Here is a 27,879-nt window from a genome sequence, read left to right as displayed (position 1 = left end):
TGCCCGAGAAATGTAGTTTCAAGTAAGAATTTCATACCCAAAATATGAATTTTATCCTCAAAATATAACCAAAATGATCCTAACCATGAATCACCAGTATTGTTCCCAACAAACTGTGGTCAACCGGTGTCCTTGAAGATCTAAACATGATTTTGTGATTGTAAATAAAATTTTCATGAAGCAGAGTCCTTGAGAAGCTAATAGTAGATCATACAGTAAAGACTGCACCAAACCCTTAATTTAGTATGACTCCTTCTTGTTCCTGTACGAACAAATATCTTTGAACAGAATGAGCAGTTGATTGATCCACTGGTTGCTTAGCCGCCTGACTGTGATTAAGAGATCAAGTGGCTAAAAGGGTGAATGAACTGACTAATTGATTCGTAGGCTATTTAATAATTATATTTCAACCGTACAAATTACTTAATACTAAATGGGATTAGGATTATTGTGAATGGAGGATCCAAGACATGAAATTGTAATCTGAACAAAATTAAACAAACAGCGATGCAAATACATAGTAATTAAATGGCTAATTTGAAGGAAAAAAAACATGCACAAACAATATTGATTATATAACTATCCACTGCTAATACTAAAGTGCCACTACATTCCTTGGGCAACACCAACCACCCACTGGTTTCTTGATTTGAACACTTTCCCAAAAAAACAGCACAATTCATGAAGCTCCTCATTATGTAATTTTCTCTCGCTGCCTGTATGTTTCTCTTAGTTACATGTATTCTGCTCATCACAGACATCAGTGCAAGACACCAAGTTTAACACCCACACAAAACAGCAGGTGAAATAAGTAGCCATTATTATCTGTAATTAAGAACTTTTCCAAAAGCAGGAACTTTGAACAATGAAGCATGAACTGGCCTTCAACCTAATAGAGGAAATAAATGTCTTAAATATACTGTCTCTTAGTATAACGATATTGCACAGTTCAGTATCACCTCACAATTGAATAAATATAGTCATTTCTTTCACTCTGATGTTGGAAACATACATGGCACCTATCACACCGTGCAAAGACGTCCATTCGACACAGCCCACACTGACAGGTTAATATTTCCCACTTATAGGACCACAGCTCCCTTGTTCTGTAGTGTCCTCTGTATCAATGAAACATTATGTCCATGTGACCATGCACTCTTTCTCCTACACAGTAACAATTCTAAGGCCATGTGATATCCCCAATTTCATCATGATCATGTAGTGACTGCTTACCATAATATACTACCAACATAATAAACAACAGGAAGCAGCAATTACCTGGCATGTCACAGCATTAGTGGGGGAGCCTACACAGACAAGACATGCAACATAAATCACATGCGTTGCGCATATGCGCATGCCAATCCAAATGTTCTTGGATCAGCACACAAGAACAAAACACAATTCTAACACACATGAAGAATCACAGCAAGGTGAAAAATCACTAACACACTGTCTGACCGGTATTCTACACTACTGTGAATGAAACAGTGATCCACAGAGCAATAAAATTAATTTAGTGTCCTACAAAACAACTCATTACAAAGATGGTTGCCTGCGACGTTGCACAAACTGATTTTTACATTAAATGGTGCAACAACCTGCAAGACAGCCACCTCCATATTCACTATCATAAGAACCTCAAAACTCAATTCAGTAATGGCAGATGACAAAGTTAAAATGAACAGAAGATCAAGAGAACTGAAATGGTAGATATTCACACCAAATTTCACAAAAACCAGTCAACTGCTGTGTAACTGAATCAGGCTAGATGGACATACACATGCAGCTTACTTAATTAATAAGACTGCTTTATAAGTCATTCAAAAACCACTGGATCAACTGGCATATTCTGATACACTATGATCAGATTCAACTGGAAGATCTGAGGAAACTGACAAAAAAAACCCTCTTCAGTCAGGACAGCAAATCCCCTGCTGAGACTTGTGCATAGGACGTAATTCATTTGAGAAACAGGAGTGCTAACACAACACTGCTATAATTTACTGGTAGAATCACTCCTTCCCAAACGAGGATTTGCACAGAATAGTTTTGTCCATGTACTACACAACAATTCAGATCATTTTTTCCTTACGCATAGGAGATATTTATTTATGGGGGATTTACACTAGTGACAGACTTCCTTCCTGTTGCTATAAAACAAGTTTGTGTCCCAAATTCCCCAAACCCTATTTCCTTCATGTATTCTAAAACACAGGTAACCCACAAATTTAGCATTCTGTACTTGCTATAGTACATTCTTTTCCAACTGAAACACATTTGCTCATCTTACATTCAGTTCACATATGAATAAAATGGGAAGAACCCTGAGAGAAGGCACAGACAGACCACAGAAATCACGTCCACAACATTCACAATAACACTCACCTGCGAGCTTCTTCATACTTAATCTGCTGTCGCAAGAACACCGCATTCTTCAGCAGTTCCTGTATGTTACCAAGGTTATCCTCTGCCCCCTCCATAGACTTCACTGCCCTGGAGAACAATACAACTGCTGAAAAAACTACACAAAGTTCTGGGAAGGTCTTGTGATTCTCACTTTTCTTCCAAATCATATATATATATATATAGATAGATAGACACATGCACACACACCATATTTGGCGACTTTGTGTCAGGACTCAGGATCTTATTCCTTTGCCAGGCAGAAATGTCAAATGAATGAAGGTCTAAAATCACTAAGTTAATTGATTAAATAATAAGCTTTCCTTGTAACATAAAGAAATTACACTTCACATAATTCAAAATGTCAACTAGAAATGAGCAAGATGCTGCTACAAGCCTGTGGAAAAGTATTCACTTGGGAACAAGGTTCCTCTTGAATACTAGTGAACGAACAGAATTTCCTTTAAACCTTACCCAATGGCATACTCCACATCGTAGCAACGTCCCTGCAACTCATGATGCAGTCTGGTAACTTCTACCCTCTTCTCCACCATCGGGGGCAGTGCTTTGCAATGTTACGTATATAAGTTCAACATAAACAACTCAATCCATGTTTGACACGTTTTCAAACCTTTTTTAACTTTCATTTCCAATTCCGGGTCTGATGACAGAGACATCGACATGATTCTCAACACAGTTACGTTATATTACCGATAACAAAGCACATCCATATGTGCCTAATAATTATTCCAAATAATCGCATACGAAGTACAGCCGATTAACAAACTACAGTTCTGAGTTACAAAGCATGTTACAAACTATGGAACTTCTAAACTTCCGTGTTTAACAGTGAAGCCAAAACAGTTTCATTTTAACATTGGCAACGGCTGGAACGGTATATTTTATCGTCATTAACTTTTAAATTGGTGACAATGAAGGGAACCGGAACTAATTTTTAAGTGCGGTCATTGCCAGTAGGAGTCGAATTACATGCTTTGTTGCTTGTGAGTTGGCAACGAGTTGGAAGTTTTGATAAAGAAGTGCCATTCCGTTGGGAAAGATTCGAAGTACTCGTGCGTACAACACGTTGGGGAGTGTATAAATTAATATTTCGTTAAAAGTCTTGAAAGAATGAAATTTATAAGTATTTTTGTTCTCGCAGCCCTAGCTGCTTATGTAGATGGTAATGAGGAAGAAGAAACGGGTGCCAGATTGCTAATTTCGAAACAGATACTGAATAGATATCTGGTTGAAGACATGGACATAGTAGCTGGGATATTTAGATGTCATATTGTTTCAGAAAAAGAGCCGGGATAGCTCAGTCAGTATAGTGACTAGCTACGGGCTGGACGACCGGGGTTCGATCCCCGATGGGGGCAGGATTTTTCCTCTAGCCTCTGCGTCCAGACTGGCTCTGGGGCCCACCCAGCCTCCTCTACAATGGGTACCGGGGTCCTTTCCCGGGGGTAAAGCCGGCCGGGGCGTGATGCTGACCACTCACCCCCATCTAGTGCCGAGGTCAAGGAAGAGAGGCGCTATACCTCCTCTCACCCCAAACGCCTACATGGCGTATAGTGGGACAAACTTTACTTTACTTTAGGGACAAATGTATCTCATGTAGTAGTTGTCAGACCAAGGAAATATGGATACTTCAACTTCACAGCTGCAGAAGTCAACTACAGACCAACAGAGGATGCCTCTGAAGTGAGTTATCACTTGCATGGACCGTGGTCAAAATTTATAGAAATGTTTGTAATTTCCATTGTGCTGGTCCTAAATTATATATTTAGAATGTACAGGAAGCCATTGTAAAATAATGAGCATAAAACACAAATTCTTCAGATTGATAAAATGATTTTCATTTTGAAACATTTAAATATTACTTGGAAAATCCATCTATGGACACCATACTTGTTTCTGTCTGCTTCTCTGATATTCAAAGCTCATAATTAAAATGAACTGAGGACTGAATATAGCTAACATCAAAGCTAAAATTGAATATTAATCTCCAAACTTCTTACAAGTCTTCCAAGTGGTGTTCCTCAGGTTTCACCATCAAATTTCTGCATACATTTCATTTTTCCAGAACTTCTTGACAAATACATATGCCACAAAGCCTGTAATCATGTAAAATTCCTAAGTTTATCTCTTGTTTTGTTTTTTGGGTTTCTGTTAACATCGTCACACACTGCTCCTGTAGGACGCAACAGAAATGCATAACAAGTCTTTCCGTTTCAGCTGCAAGTGGCCGTGACGAGCGAACCCGGCGAGGGTCTCATCATTGCCTTCCGTGACTATGATAAGAAAACCCTGTCTCTCAAATGAGATACAAACCCAAGATCTGCCAGATATGAAGTAGGAGAGTTAACCGCACAGACAAAACGTTTAACAGATGAAAGTTTTAAGTTAGTCTGTATAAAATTTACTCTCTAAAAGTGCTGTAAATCCATGACAACTGTGTGATACATACTCCAGGTGGCAACAGTATTGCCATCTTTGGTGATGTTGTACTGGAACACACCACCGATCTTCTTGGCACGCTCTGGGTTTGCCGCAACCCGCTTTTTCAGCAAGTCAAACACACCATCCGAATCCAGCGCTGATGTGGATGCCTGCACCAACAATGCAACCTCACATTACAGTTTACAAAGCCACCAACATCATACACCATTTCTGCATGTCTCTAGGAACCTGTTAACTCTCTGGTGATAGAAAACGAAGGTCGAACATTGCCAATACCAAACAGTATCACTAGCTGCAGGACCAAGCCACTTTGGCACAGTTCAAACACATCTGTATTTGTCTAAGATCCAGCTTAATATTATCCTCCCCTTAAATTCTCAGTCTTACTTATGTCCAATTTTTTTAACAGGATTCCCACCAAACTATGCATACATTATGTGTTTTCATCTTATGAACAACACATTTAGTCCTTTAGTTCACTATCCTAAGAATCCACTTATTTGATCCTTCAAGATCCCAAATAATATTTGGTTGTTTTCAAACACAATTTAGGTTCTTCACACAAAGAAAGAAACCATATTTTACAACCATACAAAAGTGGAAAAATATGGATATGATGTAATTTGATCTTTAGCATTACTGAGAGTAGTTTCGATGGTTACACACTCTGTAATCAATAATGAGTACTTCCTGAACGTGTTAAATATTTATGAATACTATATTTTTAGCTTAAAAACAAATGCAAAACAATGTTCATATTTTCATTCTATGTCAGGACATGAGATGTGCCTCTGAACTACAAATTCCAGTTTTCACTTCCCTCACCTTGGTGGACCTCATCACAGCAGGCATAGTGACTGACTGATGCAACCAGCATACATCAGAGCTACTCACTTGTGTTTCTTCCATGACCTTGAACACAGCTACTGTACTGTACTGTACTGTACATGTTATCAAGACAACCTTACATGTAGGCTAAAGTGCAAAGTCTTTCCTGCCTCCTTGACAGTGACTCAGCTAGTCAAAAAACTTACTGCTTTTACAAAACAAAGGTTCATTATTCTGTTACACAAAACACACACAAATGGCCATATCATGACTCGGCTCCACCCCCAGCTTCATGCCAAAATTTTTTTCCAAGTCTAAGCCAATTTCTGACCTAATGACATTTTACATAAACAAGTGTAGTGAAACAATGTATTCATGTGACAACTTCTCTTTGTCTCCCACAGTTCACTATTCACAAAGCACTAAGTGAACTGTACAAATCGTCAAGTTTGTTCCTCACTTTGCCCACTGAAGATGCAAATATCCTGAGAAATTGATTTGCAGATATTTACCATAAGCTGGAAATGTAACTAGGAAAGAGAAAACAAAGAAATTCCATAGAGCTTTTGAGTAACCTCTGAAGACCAACTAGGAAATTAAAGAAAATAATTAACCCCTTCAGCCACAGTGAAGGTGCATAATATTCTATCAATACATTGTTACCTCAAAGAAAACACAACACGTCTCCACAACAACACTAAACTAGTTAATGCTGCTTAGAGAAATAAATTACTGTTTATTCTGAGATCAATATAAAACCCACATTATATATTCTGTGGGCAAAATGCAGAGATAATGACTGTTACAGCAGGTGGTACATACAGTTACAACTCAGCTTTAAAGGGTTAAAATGGATCTTACTGAAGATGTGATACTAGCAATGCTGTAATGTTTGGGATCTTAACAAAAAGGAAACATAACCTTGTCACTGAGAGTAAGAAATTGCTAGGCTGAACAATGCAGGTTATCACAAGATAACAGAATATCAGTTACACTTTATATCGATTATAAACACAACTTGCAATCTGTAGGAACAAACACCACACAGCTCAGGCCTGCCTCATGGACTTATCTTGAACCACTTGAACACAATCCACAACCTAACACCCAGTATTTTAAAGATCCATTTTAATATTACACTCCCATCTATGAGTTGGTCTCTGAAGCCATCTCTTCCCTCAGGTTTTCCACACAAAATTCTGTACTCATTTCATGTCTTGCTCATGCATGCTGTATGCCCTGCCCATCAGAGCTTTCTTATCATTTTACTAAAACTCCAGAATTAAATCTTATATTTGGCTCATTAAACCCACACTAAATTAAACATTCTCCAACACACAATTACAGAATTTACATCAAAATGTACATTTATATTAAGTAAGCTTTACATGCAAACAACACAGCTCAAATACTTCGTCTTGTTTAGTAGCAGTGTACTGCATAATCAAATTGCATTTTTCTGTGAGGAACCTGCAATATGTGTGACTTTTTATTTCCACTGCGTAGACATGAAATTTGACACAAAAATTTCATTGGAAAAGCTGAAAGGAAAACAGTACTTGGGAGATCTACACACACACACAGACATTACTAAAATGCACCTTAGAGAAATATGATGTGAAGAGATAGATAGGACTCAACCAGCTCATGACAGAGCATAAGGGCAGAATTATGTGAACGTGATGAAAGGCCAGCAGAACAACCATCATCAAAGATGATCTTGGCCCATCAGTCAGCCACAAAAACGTACCTTGTGCTGCGGGACGGATGCCTCGGTGAGATCGACATATGCGCCAGATATCACCACGCTCCCCGTCTCTTTCACCTTGGTCTGAAAGTGGATACGGTTCCCCTGTTGCCACATGTCAGTCTGTAGTGTCTGCCCAGGGATAACCGGCTTGCTGAACCGAGCCTGTAAACCAGTGACAGTCATCATTTTCTTCATACCCTCACACTCTGATGGCCTGTGTAGTGCAACGATCTAAACCATATTAATGGGGATATCAGGTTGCATCTCAGTCCAGTTTCTGACTATCCTTCTCAGGCTAATCAGAGTTCTCCTCAGTCCCTCCAAAGAACTTCCAGCATAGTAACATGAAAATTAATATTACTGCCCCTTTCCAAATTCTCTCATTCTATCTGATGCTATATAACCTCTGAAAATGAAACAGATTCATGAAATAACATCATATTTAACAATCTCTCTGATGGAAAAAAAGTACAAAGAACTTACAAAGCAACAAGATGATAAAATTAAAAAAAAGAGACTGAAATGGTAAAATGTTATGAACAGTCCTCCGGAATTACAACTTAGAAATCTACTATCAAGCCACACCATTGCACCATACTTCACATGAATATTTTTTTACTTACCATAGGCCTCCCTTAACGTATCCACTGTGAATGGGAGTCACGGTTATGAAGTATTCCAACAGGGATGCGAGAAAATAGGAAAGCATGTGGAAAGAATAAGAAAGTACAATGACTGACATCAACTGAACTGTACATCAGACACGGAAGAGGCAAGTGAAAAATGCTGTGAACACAAACAATCCATAGAACAACAGAAAGAGGGTGCTGGAATGTTATCATGAGAATGTGAAAATAGGAAAGCTCCAAAAATAGACGTTTCTATTACACACCTTTATGGCTTTGAATTTGGTTGGATCATTATCCGCATACTGCTGTAGGACATGGCGGGCTGAGAAGCCCAGCGAACACAGACCGTGCAGGATGGGCCGATCAAATCCACCAAATGCAGCCACATTCGGGTCAATGTGAAGTGGGTTGCGGTCTCCAGACAGTCGGTAGAGTGCAGCCTGCAGGAAATAATGTTGAAGTGAAGAAACATTGACAATTAATTTGTAGGTGTGTTTATGATCTCTCTGCATACTAAATTCTACAGACTTAGCTGCAGTGTTTCATTAGTCATAATTTTCACACACAGCAATAAGTGCAGATTCAAAGCAGTCAGCATTTTCAGTCTACATCAAATAATCTTAAGGATGCACATTTTACAAAGCTCTATCACCACAAATATGTCAAGATCTTAATTAGATTGTCCTTCTTCTCCATATTTCACACGTTAGTACTACTGACAGAAGAAACTAAAAATACATACACAGAATAAGAAAAGTTACATTCACCCCCCCCCCCCCCCCTCAAAGAAAAATAACCAAAGAGCCTCACACGTAACACATGCTTCCCTCTATTCTGACCTGATCAAGAGACGTGTGTAGCTCAACAGACAAATCAGGAACCCGCTTTGGTGGTTCTGCTGTTGGCACATCATAGGGTGAAGTACGCTTGTCTGTAACACCCTTCATTCCAACAGCAAATGTTGTCAGCAGGGACTGTGCCACCTTCTCACCACTTTCATCAAATGTCTCCACTGCAATAATGACAACAGACAGCAACTGAATTTGTATCACCTTGAAGACTAGACTTTTAAACCACTTATATTCCCCCTAGCCTAGACAGATCAATGAAAAAGAGACACGTTACAACTGCACGAACCAAGTTGACAGAAGTTACAAATGGAATGATCATACTGCACAATTTTATCTCACCTTCCACCAGCACAACAGTCCCAGATCCCTTGTCCAAGATATCCACCACCTTGCAGTGCACCTCAAGAGTCACTTCACTGTTGATGGGATGCAGAACCTCCAAGTACTGCTCACCATGCAACATCTGGCAACATAGCAGCAACACGATCCTCCTCAGTCAACTCCAATTATGTACTCAATCGTTTCTCATTCCTTTGTGCCTCATCAGCAACCCTAAGGTTCATAATCCAATCAGTCTCTACGTCGAAACCACTGAACTATCTTTAAGTTAGCAGAACTTCTCGAATCCATTTAGTGGAAAGAAAGAAAGAAATACTTTATGATATATCTGCAAAAACAACTGAATACTGTCATTTGTTTACACGACCGAGTGGCATGCCAGTGGGAAGCATCTACACTTTGTGCAGCTCACTGAATCAGTGTGAATTCTATCCTCACTCTCTCTATGGTGCAGGATATTCTTTGAAAAACTGACTGTATACTTGGCTTCTCAAAAAATAGAACACTTTCTTTATAGAAGCCAAAGGTTCATCACTGAGTTCACAAAAGCCTGCCATAAGACTAACCTGAGCCAGCTGCATCCAGTTTGCTCCATAGATTTCTATCTCCCAAAAATCCATCTTAACGCCATCCCACCTACGCCAATGTCTCACCCACAATCTCCTCCCTTCAGGCCTTCTAATCAATATCTTGTAAACACCCCACAACTTCACTAGCATAGAATACGACCTGAATGATCCTCCGTTGCACTGAACAGAAAAACAACCCACAGCAGTATTATTTTTGCAGAAGCTGGATCTGCTTTCATTCCATGAGGACCAGCAGACTTTTAATTTCTTCCTCACTGCATGTACAGTGAACTAAACAAGTCAAGTGCGATGGAGACTGGCTATTATATTCGTAATAGACAAAGCACAGGCAGTAAAATGTGCCTTGCGTTAAGATATATGGACATGTTCAGCTGCGAAGGCAAGAAATGCATATAGGACTCTGGTGGAGAAATCTCTTGGAAAAGAAGCCACTTAGAGAAGTGAGTAAGAGATGAAAACACAGCAAGAAGATTGTGAGGTGGCTCAGGGTTGCATCCGAAGGCAGGCTTCGAAATGACCGATGCTGAACCTTGCGGTTATCCTCAAAAGAGTGTGCTTATCAAGACATAACCTCACTTACCCTGGCAGGATTGAAATCCCTGCCACTGAACACCTCAGCAGTAACACTAGACTCCATCACGGCAGACACGCCTTGCAACACGAGGAACGTCGGCAACGCAGAGAAGTCTGCGTGGCCTTCATACAGGAATCTCAGGTCACTTGGGTTGGTCACAGTGCTACCAACTGCAATAAAACAAACACATTACTTGTCTGTCACACTGTCACAAACACACGCACATAATGGCACATTACTCACCTCCCAGTGCATACAGGATCAGGTCACGAGGAGTGTATTGGAACTTTGTCACAACACTCTTCTGGAAAGGAAATTGGGACCTTAAACCATGTTCACAGAATAAGTGTCATCAAAAAGACAAAAGAAGTTCAAGTCTGCACAAACATTAGCCACCATCAATACTTGGATGGCAGCACCAGCCATTGCCAAAACTAATGTACACCTCATTTAACAAAATACTGGACCTCCAGTGGCGTAAGCCACAATGAAGCAGTCAGCTTCTTCCAACACCATACGCAAGAAACACACAACTGAAGTAACGTAAACCACGTACTACAATTATGGCGACGGGCTAAAACCCTGTACACAATAAACAAAATTAATTCTGCTCATTCATACGTCTTATACTACACTCCCTCTATACACCTCCACTGGATGGTGCTTAGACACAGGGGTAACTTGAATAATTACTATCTGAAAGCATATGCAAAAAACTACATCGAGTCATAACTCACGCCATCAGAAGAAAGCCCAGAGTTCGACTTCATCTGCTCCAGAACGGTCATCAGGGTACCAGATGCCTCCTGGATGGACTCCAATTTAACGGCAGCAGACATATCTGTCACCTTGCCCCAGTTCTCACGAACAGCCTCTGGCGTCACCAGCTCATTCATCTGTGCACGCAGCAGGCCGCCCGGTGAACGCACCAGATAACCTGAAGGTTGTCAGACAAGAACGCATCCTGATGGAAAGTTCTGCCGACACTCAGCACGGGAGGTAAACGGTTCTCTGCTTGTCTATCATTACTGCGCTTCATGGCTATTCCAAGCTGTTTCACTGAAATCAGGACCCTTGAAACATGAATCCGGTCATTCTACCGCTGTTGACACATCTATGGAAGTCCACATGCAGATTCTGCGACTTATCTACGATTGTGATTTGCAGTGAAAAAATCATTTCTGCATTTCACTGAAAGAGCAACAACAGACCCAACCTTCATGACCCTAATGAAATGCAGTCCTGTTTTGGACGGCATCACATGACTCAGAACCAGTGGTGTCGTTACAGGCATCGAGCATATTCCGAACAGGGGTGCCACTGACACTTACATTTTCCTGCCCAGCCAGCAGCAGACTCGATGATGGAGCCAGTCTCCTCACAGGATTCGTGACACAGCCACGTGACGACTGGCGCAATCAGCTCGAAACAGATACTGAATAGATATCTGGTTGAAGACATGGACATAGTAGTTAAGGTTAGTACAGCTGGGATATTTAGATGTCATATTGTTTCAGAAAAATTATCGTCCGGTTGTTTTTGCAGAATAGAAATTTTTACATATCATAGGCCGTTTATGTTACAAGCCAAAGAATATGGAGCATCTCATGATAATATTGTATTTAGTACCCATATAATACCAACATACCTCATAAACTTGTTTCATTATAACACACAACATTCTTTGCAGTACACACTATATAATGTTGGCACAAGTACTGCTCTTGGTGTTAAGCTGAGTGACAGTAGCTTTCACAAAGAGGCCTTCACTTTGGTGGGTGGTCAGCTCAACATCAAGATTGACAGGATCCCTGCAGGGACAAATGTATCTCATGTAGTAGTTGTCAGACCAAGGAAATATGGATACTTCAACTTCACAGCTGCAGAAGTCAACTACAGACCAACAGAGGATGCCTCTGAAGTGAGTTATCACTTGCATGGACCGTGGTCAAAATTCATAGAAATGTTTGTAATTTCCATTGTGCTGGTCCTAAATTATATATTTAGAATGTACAGGAAGCAATTGTAAAATAATGAGCATAAAACACAAATTCTTCAGATTGATAAAATGATTTTCATTTTGAAACATTTAAATATTACTTGGAAAATCCATCTATGGACACCATACTTGTTTCTGTCTGCTTCTCTGATATTCAAAGCTCATAATTAAAATGAACTGAGGACTGAATATAGCTAACATCAAAGCTAAAATTGAATATTAATCTCCAAACTTCTTACAAGTCTTCCAAGTGGTGTTCCTCAGGTTTCACCATCAAATTTCTGCATACATTTCATTTTTCCAGAACTTCTTGACAAATACATATGCCACAAAGCCTGTAATCATGTAAAATTCCTAAGTTTATCTCTTGTTTTGTTTTTTGGGTTTCTGTTAACATCGTCACACACTGCTCCTGTAGGACGCAACAGAAATGCATAACAAGTCTTTCCGTTTCAGCTGCAAGTGGCCGTGACGAGCGAACCCGGCGAGGGTCTCATCATTGCCTTCCGTGACTATGATAAGAAAACCCTGTCTCTCAAATGAGATACAAACCCAAGATCTGCCAGATATGAAGTAGGAGAGTTAACCGCACAGACAAAACGTTTAACAGATGAAAGTTTTAAGTTAGTCTGTATAAAATTTACTCTCTAACAGTGCTGTAAATCCATGACAACTGTGTGATACATACTCCAGGTGGCAACAGTATTGCCATCTTTGGTGATGTTGTACTGGAACACACCACCGATCTTCTTGGCACGCTCTGGGTTTGCCGCAACCCGCTTTTTCAGCAAGTCAAACACACCATCCGAATCCAGCGCTGATGTGGATGCCTGCACCAACAATGCAACCTCACATTACAGTTTACAAAGCCACCAACATCATACACCATTTCTGCATGTCTCTAGGAACCTGTTAACTCTCTGGTGATAGAAAACGAAGGTCGAACATTGCCAATACCAAACAGTATCACTAGCTGCAGGACCAAGCCACTTTGGCACAGTTCAAACACATCTGTATTTGTCTAAGATCCAGCTTAATATTATCCTCCCCTTAAATTCTCAGTCTTACTTATGTCCAATTTTTTTAACAGGATTCCCACCAAACTATGCATACATTATGTGTTTTCATCTTATGAACAACACATTTAGTCCTTTAGTTCACTATCCTAAGAATCCACTTATTTGATCCTTCAAGATCCCAAATAATATTTGGTTGTTTTCAAACACAATTTAGGTTCTTCACACAAAGAAAGAAACCATATTTTACAACCATACAAAAGTGGAAAAATATGGATATGATGTAATTTGATCTTTAGCATTACTGAGAGTAGTTTCGATGGTTACACACTCTGTAATCAATAATGAGTACTTCCTGAACGTGTTAAATATTTATGAATACTATATTTTTAGCTTAAAAACAAATGCAAAACAATGTTCATATTTTCATTCTATGTCAGGACATGAGATGTGCCTCTGAACTACAAATTCCAGTTTTCACTTCCCTCACCTTGGTGGACCTCATCACAGCAGGCATAGTGACTGACTGATGCAACCAGCATACATCAGAGCTACTCACTTGTGTTTCTTCCATGACCTTGAACACAGCTACTGTACTGTACTGTACTGTACATGTTATCAAGACAACCTTACATGTAGGCTAAAGTGCAAAGTCTTTCCTGCCTCCTTGACAGTGACTCAGCTAGTCAAAAAACTTACTGCTTTTACAAAACAAAGGTTCATTATTCTGTTACACAAAACACACACAAATGGCCATATCATGACTCGGCTCCACCCCCAGCTTCATGCCAAAATTTTTTTCCAAGTCTAAGCCAATTTCTGACCTAATGACATTTTACATAAACAAGTGTAGTGAAACAATGTATTCATGTGACAACTTCTCTTTGTCTCCCACAGTTCACTATTCACAAAGCACTAAGTGAACTGTACAAATCGTCAAGTTTGTTCCTCACTTTGCCCACTGAAGATGCAAATATCCTGAGAAATTGATTTGCAGATATTTACCATAAGCTGGAAATGTAACTAGGAAAGAGAAAACAAAGAAATTCCATAGAGCTCTTGAGTAACCTCTGAAGACCAACTAGATAATTAAAGAAAATAATTAACCCCTTCAGCCACAGTGAAGGTGCATAATATTCTATCAATCCATTGTTACCTCAAAGAAAACACAACACGTCTCCACAACAACACTAAACTAGTTAATGCTGCTTAGAGAAATAAATTACTGTTTATTCTGAGATCAATATAAAACCCACATTATATATTCTGTGGGCAAAATGCAGAGATAATGACTGTTACAGCAGGTGGTACATACAGTTACAACTCAGCTTTAAAGGGTTAAAATGGATCTTACTGAAGATGTGATACTAGCAATGCTGTAATGTTTGGGATCTTAACAAAAAGGAAACATAACCTTGTCACTGAGAGTAAGAAATTGCTAGGCTGAACAATGCAGGTTATCACAAGATAACAGAATATCAGTTACACTTTATATCGATTATAAACACAACTTGCAATCTGTAGGAACAAACACCACACAGCTCAGGCCTGCCTCATGGACTTATCTTGAACCACTTGAACACAATCCACAACCTAACACCCAGTATTTTAAAGATCCATTTTAATATTACACTCCCATCTATGAGTTGGTCTCTGAAGCCATCTCTTCCCTCAGGTTTTCCACACAAAATTCTGTACTCATTTCATGTCTTGCTCATGCATGCTGTATGCCCTGCCCATCAGAGCTTTCTTATCATTTTACTAAAACTCCAGAATTAAATCTTATATTTGGCTCATTAAACCCACACTAAATTAAACATTCTCCAACACACAATTACAGAATTTACATCAAAATGTACATTTATATTAAGTAAGCTTTACATGCAAACAACACAGCTCAAATACTTCGTCTTGTTTAGTAGCAGTGTACTGCATAATCAAATTGCATTTTTCTGTGAGGAACCTGCAATATGTGTGACTTTTTATTTCCACTGCGTAGACATGAAATTTGACACAAAAATTTCATTGGAAAAGCTGAAAGGAAAACAGTACTTGGGAGATCTACACACACACACAGACATTACTAAAATGCACCTTAGAGAAATATGATGTGAAGAGATAGATAGGACTCAACCAGCTCATGACAGAGCATAAGGGCAGAATTATGTGAACGTGATGAAAGGCCAGCAGAACAACCATCATCAAAGATGATCTTGGCCCATCAGTCAGCCACAAAAACGTACCTTGTGCTGCGGGACGGATGCCTCGGTGAGATCGACATATGCGCCAGATATCACCACGCTCCCCGTCTCTTTCACCTTGGTCTGAAAGTGGATACGGTTCCCCTGTTGCCACATGTCAGTCTGTAGTGTCTGCCCAGGGATAACCGGCTTGCTGAACCGAGCCTGTAAACCAGTGACAGTCATCATTTTCTTCATACCCTCACACTCTGATGGCCTGTGTAGTGCAACGATCTAAACCATATTAATGGGGATATCAGGTTGCATCTCAGTCCAGTTTCTGACTATCCTTCTCAGGCTAATCAGAGTTCTCCTCAGTCCCTCCAAAGAACTTCCAGCATAGTAACATGAAAATTAATATTACTGCCCCTTTCCAAATTCATACCCATTCATTATCCTCTCATTCTATCTGATGCTATATAACCTCTGAAAATGAAACACATTCATGAAATAACATCATATTTAACAATCTCTCTGATGGAAAAAAAGTACAAAGAACTTACAAAGCAACAAGATGATAAAATTAAAAAGAAGAGACTGAAATGGTAAAATGTTATGAACAGTCCTCCGGAATTACAACTTAGAAATCTACTATCAAGCCACACCATTGCACCATACTTCACATGAATATTTTTTTACTTACCATAGGCCTCCCTTAACGTATCCACTGTGAATGGGAGTCACGGTTATGAAGTATTCCAACAGGGATGCGAGAAAATAGGAAAGCATGTGGAAAGAATAAGAAAGTACAATGACTGACATCAACTGAACTGTACATCAGACACGGAAGAGGCAAGTGAAAAATGCTGTGAACACAAACAATCCATAGAACAACAGAAAGAGGGTGCTGGAATGTTATCATGAGAATGTGAAAATAGGAAAGCCCCAAAAAGAGATGTTTCTATTACACACCTTTATGGCTTTGAATTTGGTTGGATCATTATCCGCATACTGCTGTAGGACATGGCGGGCTGAGAAGCCCAGCGAACACAGACCGTGCAGGATGGGCCGATCAAATCCACCAAATGCAGCCACATTCGGGTCAATGTGAAGTGGGTTGCGGTCTCCAGACAGTCGGTAGAGTGCAGCCTGCAGGAAATAATGTTGAAGTGAAGAAACATTGACAATTAATTTGTAGGTGTGTTTATGATCTCTCTGCATACTAAATTCTACAGACTTAGCTGCAGTGTTTCATTAGTCATAATTTTCACACACAGCAATAAGTGCAGATTCAAAGCAGTCAGCATTTTCAGTCTACATCAAATAATCTTAAGGATGCACATTTTACAAAGCTCTATCACCACAAATATGTCAAGATCTTAATTAGATTGTCCTTCTTCTCCATATTTCACACGTTAGTACTACTGACAGAAGAAACTAAAAATACATACACAGAATAAGAAAAGTTACATTCACTCCCCCCCCCCCCCCCCCTCAAAGAAAAATAACCAAAGAGCCTCACACGTAACACATGCTTCCCTCTATTCTGACCTGATCAAGAGACGTGCGTTGCTCAACAGACAAATCAGGAATCCGCTTTGGTGGTTCTGCTGTTGGCACATCATAGGGTGAAGTACGCTTGTCTGTAACACCCTTCATTCCAACAGCAAATGTTGTCAGCAGGGACTGTGCCACCTTCTCACCACTTTCATCAAATGTCTCCACTGCAATAATGACAACAGACAGCAACTGAATTTGTATCACCTTGAAGACTAGACTTTTAAACCACTTATATTCCCCCTAGCCTAGACAGATCAATGAAAAAGAGACACGTTACAACTGCACGAACCAAGTTGACAGAAGTTACAAATGGAATGATCATACTGCACAATTTTATCTCACCTTCCACCAGCACAACAGTCCCAGATCCCTTGTCCAACATATCCACCACCTTGCAGTGCACCTCAAGAGTCCCTTCACTGTTGATGGGATGCAGAACCTCCAAGTACTGCTCACCATGCAACATCTGGCAACATAGCAGCAACACGATCCTCCTCAGTCAACTCCAATTATGTACTCAATCGTTTCTCATTCCTTTGTGCCTCATCAGCAACCCTAAGGTTCATAATCCAATCAGTCTCTACGTCGAAACCACTGAACTATCTTTAAGTTAGCAGAACTTCTCGAATCCATTTAGTGGAAAGAAAGAAAGAAATACTTTATGATATATCTGCAAAAACAACTGAATACTGTCATTTGTTTACATGACCGAGTGGCATGCCAGTGGGAAGCATCTACACTCTGTGCAGCTCACTGAATCAGTGTGAATTCTATCCTCACTCTCTCTATGGTGCAGGATATTCTTTGAAAAACTGACTGTATACTTGGCTTCTCAAAAAATAGAACACTTTCTTTATAGAAGCCAAAGGTTCATCACTGAGTTCACAAAAGCCTGCCATAAGACTAACCTGAGCCAGCTGCATCCAGTTTGCTCCATAGATTTCTATCTCCCAAAAATCCATCTTAACGCCATCCCACCTACGCCAATGTCTCACCCACAATCTCCTCCCTTCAGGCCTTCTAACCAATATCTTGTAAACACCCCACCCCTCCACAATGCGTTCCGCATGTCCCGCCCGTCTTATCCTCCTCGATTTAATCGCCCTAACAGTATCAAGTGAGGGGTACAGTCCGTGAAGCTCATAATGCAATTTTCTTCCTGCCTCTTAGGTCGAAATATCCTAAACACTCTGTTCTCAAAGACCCTCAATCTATGTTCCTCCCTCAAAGTGGGAGACCAAGTTTAACACCCATACAGCACAACTTTTGTATCTTTAGTTTTCTTGATGTGAGATGAGAGGACAAAACATTTTGGACTCAATGATAGCAAGCATTCCCCGAGTCCACACCACACTGCTCAATTACAACTTCACTAGCATAGAATACGACCTGAATGATCCTCCGTTGCACTGAACAGAAAAACAACTCACTGCAGTATTATTTTTGCAGAAGCTGGATCTGCTTTCATTCCATGAGGACCAGCAGACTTTTAATTTCTTCCTCACTGCATGTACAGTGAACTAAACAAGTCAAGTGCGATGGAGACTGGCTATTATATTCGTAATAGACAAAGCACAGGCAGTAAAATGTGCCTTGCGTTAAGATATATGGACATGTTCAGCTGCGAAGGCAAGAAATGCACATACAGAGATGAAAACACAGCAAGAAGATTGTGAGGTGGCTCAGGGTTGCATCCGAAGGCAGGCTTCGAAATGACCGATGCTGAACCTTGCGGTTATCCTCAAAAGAGTCTGCTTATCAAGACATAACCTCACTTACCCTGGCAGGATTGAAATCCCTGCCACTGAACACCTCAGCAGTAACACTAGACTCCATCACGGCAGACACGCCTTGCAACACGAGGAACGTCGGCAATGCAGAGAAGTCTGCGTGGCCTTCATACAGGAATCTCAGGTCACTTGGGTTGGTCACAGTGCTACCAACTGCAATAAAACAAACACATTACTTGTCTGTCACACTGTCACAAACACACGCACATAATGGCACATTACTCACCTCCCAGTGCATACAGGATCAGGTCACGAGGAGTGTATTGGAACTTTGTCACAACACTCTTCTGGAAAGGAAATCGGGACCTTAAACCATGTTCACAGAATAAGTGTCATCAAAAAGACAAAAGAAGTTCAAGTCTGCACAAACATTAGCCACCATCAATACTTGGATGGCAGCACCAGCCATTGCCAAAACTAATGTACACCTCATTTAACAAAATACTGGACCTCCAGTGGCGTAAGCCACAATGAAGCAGTCAGCTTCTTCCAACACCATACGCAAGAAACACACAACTGAAGTAACGTAAACCACGTACTACAATTATGGCGACGGGCTAAAATCCTGTACACAATAAACAAAATTAATTCTGCTCATTCATACGTCTTATACTACACTCCCTCTATACACCTCCACTGGATGGTGCTTAGACACAGGGGTAACTTGAAGAATTACTATCTGAAAGCATATGCAAAAAACTACATCGAGTCATAACTCACGCCATCAGAAGAAAGCCCAGAGTTCGACTTCATCTGCTCCAGAACGGTCATCAGGGTACCAGATGCCTCCTGGATGGACTCCAATTTAACGGCAGCAGACATATCTGTCACCTTGCCCCAGTTCTCACGAACAGCCTCTGGCGTCACCAGCTCATTCATCTGTGCACGCAGCAGGCCGCCCGGTGAACGCACCAGATAACCTGAAGGTTGTCAGACAAGAACGCATCCTCATGGAAAGTTCTGCCGACACTCAGCACGGGAGGTAAACGGTTCTCTGCTTGTCTATCATTACTGCGCTTCATGGCTATTCCAAGCTGTTTCACTGAAATCAGGACCCTTGAAACATGAATCCGGTCATTCTACCGCTGTTGACACATCTATGGAAGTCCACATGCAGATTCTGCGACTTATCTACGATTGTGATTTGCAGTGAAAAAATCATTTCTGCATTTCACTGAAAGAGCAACAACAGACCCAACCTTCATGACCCTAATGAAATGCAGTCCTGTTTTGGACGGCATCACATGACTCAGAACCAGTGGTGTCGTTACAGGCATCGAGCATATTCCGAACAGGGGTGCCACTGACACTTACATTTTCCTGCCCAGCCAGCAGCAGACTCGATGATGGAGCCAGTCTCCTCACAGGATTCGTGACACAGCCACGTGACGACTGGCGCAATCAGCTCTGGGCGCAGCTGCGCAAAGAAATCTGTGCAACAAACAAGTGACTTATCAGTATCACATTAGTGTTTATAATCATGAGACAATATTAAAAACTGCTGATAACAGATCTCCAAAACATGAACTATTTATTACAACTGATAATATGACAAAAGGGTGAATATACTTCCAAAATGCACTGTTTGCATCACTTTGATGTTCATTTATTGTAAACAGAAGTGACACACTGTCAGGCTTTAGTATCAGCAGCACCCACCAGGTGGCAGGATGTCTTCAGTAAGCCGGGATGCCGCAGTTGGCACAATCACATTGCAGTGGATGTTGTCCTTCCTGCCCTCTATCGCTAACGTATTGTTCAGACCAACCAGCCCCATCTTGGCAGCACTGCAACCATAAAAAAAACATACATGGACTCCTCCCAAGAAATGCATAAAGCGGCCATCACTCACACCAACTTTCTTATTTGAGAACAACTTTTCAGCCGCACGAATTACACAGTCCTGAAAGGAAGAGCGACGGTGAATGACGAACTGGAGAGGATGTAGAAGTGACCCTCGGTTATATAACACACTAACCCAGCATCTGTCTTGAGGAACTGTGGGGGAAAACAGTTTCTACCATTTCTGGCAACCAAAGACAAACTTTTATTTTTATAAATAACCAGAATGTTAAATCAATATTTCATAGGCGGGGGGAGGGGTGTATTGTAATTAATACTTTTAAATCCCAAAGATATTCAAAGCAGAACAGATTAATGTCCACGATATCACGCACACATTATACAAATGATCAATCCTATGAAAGATAAATATACTAAAGTGTCACTAACACCGACCTGTAGTTTGCCTGCCCAAAGTTCCCATATAGACCAGAATTGGAGGATGTCACAATGACACGTCCATACTTTTGTTTACGGAAGTGAGGCCACGCGGCTCGAGTTGCCTTCAAAGCACCTGTTAGGTGTACGTCCTGAATTAAGCCTGCAACAGTAACAAATGATCATTAAACCTCAACAGCACTAGTAACTAGACAAAAAAGCATGCAAAACCATCCCTGAACTCAAGAAATCTACCATAGTCCCTTTTCTTTTGGCCTCCTATACAAAATCAACAACAGACAAAACAGCTCGGCATAGCAGACAGTATTTGTCAAGGTTTTCCTCAGCCTCTCTAGGCAAATGCCATGGACAGTCTCTTGAAACTGGTCAGAACCACAATGAGAATAGACGCTTGTGAATTTTAACTCTTTCAGAATTAGTCTCTGCAGAAAAATGATATTCCAATTTCACTGAACTATCAGACTTTAAGGTAAAATGGCCCCTGGGACAGCTACATAATATCCAGTCACTGGCGCTCTTAGTTTTCTGACTGACTGACTGTAGCAGTCCAAATACACTGAAAGTACCCCACAATCTGATATTATGGCCAAGAATAAGATTTAATCTCAAACATACTCCAGTCTGCGTCACTAATCCTGGAGAATGACTTGTCCAGGATCCCAGCATTGTTCACTACCACATCTACTCGTCCAAACTCTTCCAGAGCCGTCTATATAATCTTCTCTCCATTCACCACAGAATCATAGTTGGCTACAGCCTTGCCACCTACCAGAAACAAAACAATCTACGATACAAATGCAATCCCGCGGTGCTGCGACTTCACCGTAAAACAGAAGTTGGAAAGGAAAGGGAATCAGACGGAGGTGGTAGAGGGGGACACAAGGAAGCAGTTTGTAAGAAGGAAGGAGAAAGAGAAGAGGTGAGAGGACAAAGAAGAAACTTACATGCAAATGCAGTAGCAGCCAACAAGCATCATAATGCACTAAACCCACCTTTGTGCCGGATCTCTTCTACAACACTGTCTGCTGCACTGCTACTCTTCCCATCGCCATGGCGACCACCACCAAGGTCATTCACCACAACTGATGCTCCACGCTCCGCAAACAGCAGGGCATATGCTTTACCCAGGCCTGAAACATAAAGTCATGGCTGGTCAGAATTATGAGGAACTGGCACACAAGAAATGATAAGTGGGTGAAACGACACACAGAACTGTTCATTGCAAGAAGTTGTAAGCAAATGCCATGATTAATACGATTATGAGACAATGGAAACAGACAAATGATAAAAGAGAAGGGTATTAACTCACCTCTGCAGTGCACACATCACATGGCATGTGGAGTCTCATCATACTTTAATATTATCATGACAACTTTTATCCATGGAAATGGACACACACAAACTGGTACAATTAAAACTGGAAACATACTGTTGTAGCAGCCCACACCCTTCAATTTCATATTTTTGTCTTAACAAATGAGGGAAAGAACTATATTTTTTTTGTACAATATAGTCATTAATGAAGCTGAAACCGCGAAGACAAGAACGATAACCTAAAATAATTTCGACAAGAATTAAATATTTCCGAAAGAAAGTCTTGCATACTAGAAAAGCGATCAGGCACAAACATTATTTTCGTGTACGATAATCACCTGCACCAGCTCCTGTAACTACAACCACTCGGCCATCGAATCGCAGATCTGTCATGCTTAATAGGGCCCTACAGAAGTCCGAACCTGAAACAAGACGAAGTTACGTGACCAAACACACGGATAAGGTAGTACAAGTGCAAGATTAACCAGTACTTCGTACCTTGTTTACTTTCGTGTGTATAACTGCGAAGTCATCGTCAAGAAATAATGTAACCGTTAAAATTATAATACAACGCACAAATTGCTAAATCTTACTACGTACGATAAATCCGCAGCTGTCTAGTCGTAGACTCCAAGACACAATCCACTACCACGAGTTCATCACAGTTTGTGTGCTTGTTTTTTCAGACCTTCGCATCAGATACGGCCAGTCTGCTGTCTGACATAACTGCAAAACCTCTGTACAAGAAATATGTACTGTACTTCAAAACAGGTTACGAAAGTGATCGACGCAATTTCGCTAGTCATTCTTTCCCATATCGATATATTTAGATTAATGCAGTGCTACCAATAGTATCAGTAGATCTAGCGAAAATGTTCGAAAGCAACAAATGGCATTTTACCTGTCTGAATGTAGAGTTCCCAAATTGAGATATTTCCTTGCCCTACTTTCACATTTTATACACTGTATCATAATATCCCATAGAAACTGTACTTACTGCTTTTATTTTTCTTAACTCATGTCACAGTTTTCCTGCCTATGTTATTAATACAGAAAAGAAACATGACTAACTTAAAAGCATGAAGTAACAAGGGGAATATGCTTACTGCCTTCATCACCAGAGAGATCGCCTAATAATGGTGTCAATTTATATTACACTACACTGCGCAATATCCCACAACGCTGTCATCTTCACACTCTTTTCCCATGAGCATCTGCTCTACACAAGGAAGTTAAATCAGCAACTAGGATGTGTCTTACTGAAGAACATTAGGAAAGAGCATGCAAATTGCAACAATGAAAATTAAATGTGATACTGAAAGCTGAATAAAGCTAAAGCAGTGTTAAATGTATTTTTTATAAATTACTATGATATTTTAATGTCCCCAGTCCAAGACTGTGGGATTTCATGTCAGTGACAACTTCAGATCAATTTATAAGATGTCACTAGTAAGATGGGATGTCTTAAAATTCAAGGTCGTGCAGACACATGTTCATGAATTTCTTATCTCATACCATCACACTGACAGTCCCGAGTTTCAGGCACACAAAGTTACAGCATAACAAAAGCATGCGAGTCACAGTAAGAATTGAGGTTCTCACAGTGGCGAGTACGAATATGACTCGTTTTCTGTGTTGTAATGCTACAACCCAGAAGGCAGCCATCTTCATGTGACTCACAATTTATTTATACTTTATTTAACGATGCTGTCACTAGCTGAGACTTTATAATGTCGAGTGAGAGGATGATAGTAAACAGAGAATTGGAAAACATGTGGACAGAAGTGATCATGGCCTAATTTAAGGAACTATCCAAGCATTTTCTGGAGGGACTGAGGAAAACCACAACAAGCCTTCGTCACGATAGCCAGTCTGCAGGCCAAGATCTGAACCCAGGACCTGCCAAACATGTAGCAGGAGTACTAACCATTCAACTATGATGTTTTGTGTGATTCACAAGATACAAACAATTTTATTACACATAATCAACTGGTTACCGTAGTAAACCGACGTTTCGGGAACAAACTCTGTCCCCATCTTCAGGGTTTGTTCCCGAAACGTCGGTTTTACGTGGGCAAGGAACTGAGACAATTGTCTGTATGTCGGATCTCGCGTGGTGGCAGATTTTGAGCAACTTCAATTCTATCTCCGATAATGACAATGACTTCGTGGATTCAAACTTGTTACCCTAAAATATGAAGCCAGCGAATGTGAACATTTGCCAAGTGAACTCTGAAAACCAGAGATGAGCTAAATGTGGAGCGGAGAATTTCCCGAAGCGATGCCTACCGACGCCAGTTCGCGTTCAGTTTCATCAAAATCCGTTCAGCGCTGTTGAGGGCAGCAACCCGAAAGTTCGCTACGCGGGGAATTCTCCTCCTGAGCCAGCTTTATCCACACAACCTACTTCCCTCGCCGGCCCGCGGTAAATTCGAGTAAAGATTCCTGTTAGTCCCCGGGTCTGGATTAATCGAGCAGGGCGAGTTATTAAGCGAACGACCAACATTCCGTAATTCTTTGGCAGGCCCAGCCCTCGCACAACGCCGAAGGCCAGATCACAAATAGCGGTCAAGGTCAGGGAACCGTCTCCATGGAAACAACCGACAGTCGGAGAGACCCAGAAAAACGACTGGCGGCATTTCTCAGGAGCTACAAGAAAGGAATTAGCACGTCTCTCGAGCAACTGACAGTTGCCTACACTTCCGCGAAGGATCATCACCGCATTCCCCAGAAGCTGAGGTCCGAACTCCATCCGAATTAAATTCAGACACTGTGTAAGTTCCACGTATTGAGATTAAGCAGATGTAATATGAGAGCGCCCTCACAGCTCACAACGCCTCCTGTGATAACAGTTTCCTTACGATGTCATCGCCTGTAACGAGATCACGTGTGAGGTCGCACTCATAAAGAGAATGACATCACGCCACCTTCTTCGATATTATACATAAACTTCATGGTCCCAGGGCGCGTGAACTTGATCTTGTCTTGAGACTGAATAAAACTCTTCATATTATTATCTACAAACTGACAATCTTCAGCTATTTCAATCTGCCCGCCAATCCTACGAAATACTACCAACGTCTGAGGAAGCCGATTACCAACTTTACCTCAGGCACTTCCAAGCGTATTACAACTGCACGACGCACCTTCACATTCTCCCGCCCGCAGTTCACAATCTTCTGTTTCCCGTCTCCTCTCTAACAACGAATGTTTCCTACTGTTTTGTATGGGTGTGAAACCCGGTCTTTCACTTCAAGCGAAAACACAGACTCGGGGTGTCTGAGAAGAGAGCGCTGAGGGTAATATCTGGACCCGAGACGGATGAAGTGACAAGAGCGAGGAGGAAACTGCGTTATAAGGAGATAAGAATTTCGTTCAGAATTTGACTAGCCGACCGACCGAGGGCTGAAGATGGACTCTGCTCCATGCAGCTCGTTCTGGTCAGACTTTTACATCGCCAAGGATGCTGCAATCAATAGGCGTTCGGTGTAACCCAGTTATCGGCAACGTAGTCTGAAATCGGTTGTCAGCTTTACTGCGGGGCGTGGTGGCAACTTAACTTTCACAGAATACATTTTTATACGCCAAGGAACGGGGTCCTGCTCGATGCCTGACAGTCACGAAATTTGCAGGACTCATAAGTTCACTGTCGCTTTCATAAATGCCAGACTTAACCCTCTAAATCCCGAAGCTCGACTAATTAGACAAAAGTGGTTAGTTGTTTGCGTTTTTATAATACAATATAACGTCTTCTAGACTTAAACACGTCATGCAATGAATGGATTATTACCAGGTTTTTGCGATCTACTTCCCTAGAAACTGCACCAGCGTCTGACATGAGATATTTTCTCAACTCTTCTCTTATCTCGCCTCTTGCTCGAGATAAGGAGTGCGTGTTTGGTGGCGTTGTTTCCACGTCATTACTGAAGTGATAGAAAGTTTTTCCAGATTTTTACTAGGAATCCATCGCGTAACAGGCGACTAATATCAAATCATCACATGTCTCCGGCAAAATGTTTATGTGTGTATAAAACACTCAAAATACTTGGCAAATCAACCCAAATGCATTTTCCGATACCCTTCCGGCACGACAAAGGCGATAATTGAATGTCTGTTCAGTTACGTCATTCTTTGCAACTTCATCAGATACGCGTCGAGACCCGATGCTTCGCCTGAAAGTTAGAAATGGTTCCCGGAAGGCACTCAGGACCCGGAAGATTAAAGTTATTTCCAATAATCACCTTCTTTGCCATACGCACCGACGTCGACCGCAATAAACTTGTAATTAGCGTCCACGATGGCTAAAAGAACGATAGAAAAGAAAGCTTTGTAGTTGAAAGAGATTGGCTCCAACGGCGTTCGGAAAATTCCATTTTATCCAAAATTCGTTTGAAATGCGTTGAAACTCTCGTTGCGTAGGTTCAGGCATGAGTTGAGGTACCAACGCGTTTCTTAAACACCTAAGAACCTCCTTCACGATTGGTGAAATATGACGCGCTGATATACGGTAAGCAAACGATAGTGAAGCGTAACTTTCGCCAGTCGCCATAAATCTGAAGGGAAAAAATTGTCAATCACTCAATAAGTGATATCGTACACAAAGAACACGCACACGAAAATGGGCGTATTTTCTCATTTCAGATGGAGACTGTAGAAAACGCTGGAAGTATATACGGGATTCATACAATCGATTTAAACGCAAAAGAAAAATGTCAACCGGATCAGCTGCACCACCGAAAAATTCTAAGTGGGATTTTTTCAAGAGACTCCAATTCTTAGAACCGGTTTCAACAGAAAGACCTACTGCATCTAATGTTGAGTCAGATTCAGCGGCAAACGCACAGTTTGAGACTCGGACTGAAAACAGCGAAGGTTGTCCAGATGAAGCATCGCAGTCCTCTGTACCACAGCCTCCACGACGAAAAAGACGCAACAACAATCATGATGATATTCTTGATAATCTCGTGCAACAGTTAAGTGCCAACACTGATACAGAAATTGAAGACGAAATTGCTTCATTTGGGAACCACGTAAAGGCTCCACGTTTGAAAATACAAGCTAACATTTTAAGTCACTATGAATTGATTCAGATGGATATGCGAGGAGCAACATGGGATGTCCAACCCAAGTTCATCTGAGGTATCAGCACATTCTCCTATAAGAACTGCCTCGACCCCCGAACCAACCAACATCACAGAATGAAGACAATTGTCATTACATTTGTGACATAATTAGTAATAATACAATATAAGAAACTTAACCGTAACGTGAGCGACAGTTTTTGTTGTTTGTATGTTTTTCCTATTAAACTCAGTGCGTAACCAAACTGCTTTTGATTCAATCTGAAAT

General features: G+C 40.9%; 4 protein-coding genes across 6 annotated transcripts; 2 read left to right on the top strand and 2 right to left on the bottom strand.

Annotated features, from left to right (window-relative positions):
• Positions 1 to 376: 376 nt before the first annotated feature.
• Positions 377 to 22,946, bottom strand: LOC147874159 (peroxisomal multifunctional enzyme type 2-like). Its single transcript, XM_087347517.1, has 16 exons — positions 22,869 to 22,946; positions 22,209 to 22,346; positions 21,214 to 21,358; positions 20,635 to 20,762; positions 20,290 to 20,406; positions 19,696 to 19,895; positions 19,202 to 19,262; positions 18,965 to 19,128; positions 17,528 to 17,651; positions 17,177 to 17,349; positions 16,598 to 16,774; positions 15,689 to 15,850; positions 13,118 to 13,259; positions 12,669 to 12,764; positions 12,079 to 12,241; positions 377 to 2,496 (listed from the first exon to the last, which is right to left on the bottom strand). Exons 1-14 carry the CDS (start codon positions 22,921 to 22,923, stop codon positions 12,703 to 12,705), a joined length of 1,848 nt encoding a protein of 615 aa, XP_087203643.1. The 5' UTR covers positions 22,924 to 22,946; the 3' UTR covers positions 377 to 2,496; positions 12,079 to 12,241; positions 12,669 to 12,702.
• LOC147874161 (peroxisomal multifunctional enzyme type 2-like) lies at positions 4,157 to 11,897 on the bottom strand. The gene is made up of 10 exons (XM_087347518.1): positions 11,762 to 11,897; positions 11,168 to 11,367; positions 10,674 to 10,734; positions 10,437 to 10,600; positions 9,267 to 9,390; positions 8,916 to 9,088; positions 8,340 to 8,516; positions 7,448 to 7,609; positions 4,877 to 5,018; positions 4,157 to 4,523 (listed from the first exon to the last, which is right to left on the bottom strand). The coding sequence occupies exons 1-10, from the start codon at positions 11,895 to 11,897 to the stop codon at positions 4,462 to 4,464; spliced, it is 1,401 nt and encodes a 466-aa protein (XP_087203644.1). The 3' UTR covers positions 4,157 to 4,461.
• LOC147874160 (translocon-associated protein subunit beta-like) lies at positions 11,767 to 13,860 on the top strand. 2 transcript variants are annotated; one of them, XM_087347520.1, is made up of 3 exons: positions 11,767 to 11,907; positions 12,121 to 12,351; positions 12,886 to 13,860. In XM_087347520.1, the coding sequence occupies exons 1-3, from the start codon at positions 11,890 to 11,892 to the stop codon at positions 12,970 to 12,972; spliced, it is 336 nt and encodes a 111-aa protein (XP_087203646.1). In that variant the 5' UTR covers positions 11,767 to 11,889; the 3' UTR covers positions 12,973 to 13,860. The 2 variants fall into 2 exon arrangements, with proteins under 2 accessions (XP_087203646.1, XP_087203645.1); XM_087347519.1 differs by having other exon boundaries at positions 11,890 to 12,351.
• Positions 22,922 to 27,879, top strand: LOC147874158 (uncharacterized). 2 transcript variants are annotated; one of them, XM_087347522.1, is made up of 3 exons: positions 22,922 to 22,993; positions 25,055 to 25,304; positions 27,172 to 27,879. In XM_087347522.1, exon 3 carries the CDS (start codon positions 27,240 to 27,242, stop codon positions 27,666 to 27,668), a length of 429 nt encoding a protein of 142 aa, XP_087203648.1. In that variant the 5' UTR covers positions 22,922 to 22,993; positions 25,055 to 25,304; positions 27,172 to 27,239; the 3' UTR covers positions 27,669 to 27,879. The 2 variants fall into 2 exon arrangements, with proteins under 2 accessions (XP_087203648.1, XP_087203647.1); XM_087347521.1 differs by lacking the exon at positions 22,922 to 22,993 and having other exon boundaries at positions 23,425 to 25,304.

The sequence above is a fragment of the Zootermopsis nevadensis genome, unplaced genomic scaffold, assembly GCF_977971745.1.
Source record: "Zootermopsis nevadensis isolate Lab colony 2312 unplaced genomic scaffold, Znev_1.0 Znev_ptg000011l, whole genome shotgun sequence".
NCBI classification, from domain to species: Eukaryota; Metazoa; Arthropoda; class Insecta; order Blattodea; family Termopsidae; genus Zootermopsis; species Zootermopsis nevadensis.
The sequence above is the reverse complement of the archived record's forward strand: the minus strand, read 5'-3'. Positions and strand labels throughout refer to the sequence as shown.

Coding starts and splice junctions, on each gene's coding strand:
- LOC147874160 (XM_087347519.1), top strand. CDS start 11,890: ATGGACATAGTAGTTAAGGTTAGTACAGCTGGGATATTTAGATGTCAT. Junction 12,352..12,885: donor CAACAGAGGATGCCTCTGAA/GTGAGTTATCAC, acceptor TTTCCGTTTCAG/CTGCAAGTGGCCGTGACGAG.
- LOC147874161 (XM_087347518.1), bottom strand. CDS start 11,897: ATGTCCATGTCTTCAACCAGATATCTATTCAGTATCTGTTTCGAGCTG. Junction 9,391..10,436: donor GGGATTTCAATCCTGCCAGG/GTAAGTGAGGTT, acceptor CTATGTTGCCAG/ATGTTGCATGGTGAGCAGTA. Junction 7,610..8,339: donor CCAAATTCAAAGCCATAAAG/GTGTGTAATAGA, acceptor ACTGGTTTACAG/GCTCGGTTCAGCAAGCCGGT.
- LOC147874159 (XM_087347517.1), bottom strand. CDS start 22,923: ATGACAGATCTGCGATTCGATGGCCGAGTGGTTGTAGTTACAGGAGCT. Junction 21,359..22,208: donor AGAAGAGATCCGGCACAAAG/GTGGGTTTAGTG, acceptor TTACTGTTGCAG/GCTTAATTCAGGACGTACAC. Junction 15,851..16,597: donor CCAAATTCAAAGCCATAAAG/GTGTGTAATAGA, acceptor ACTGGTTTACAG/GCTCGGTTCAGCAAGCCGGT.
- LOC147874158 (XM_087347522.1), top strand. CDS start 27,240: ATGTCAACCGGATCAGCTGCACCACCGAAAAATTCTAAGTGGGATTTT.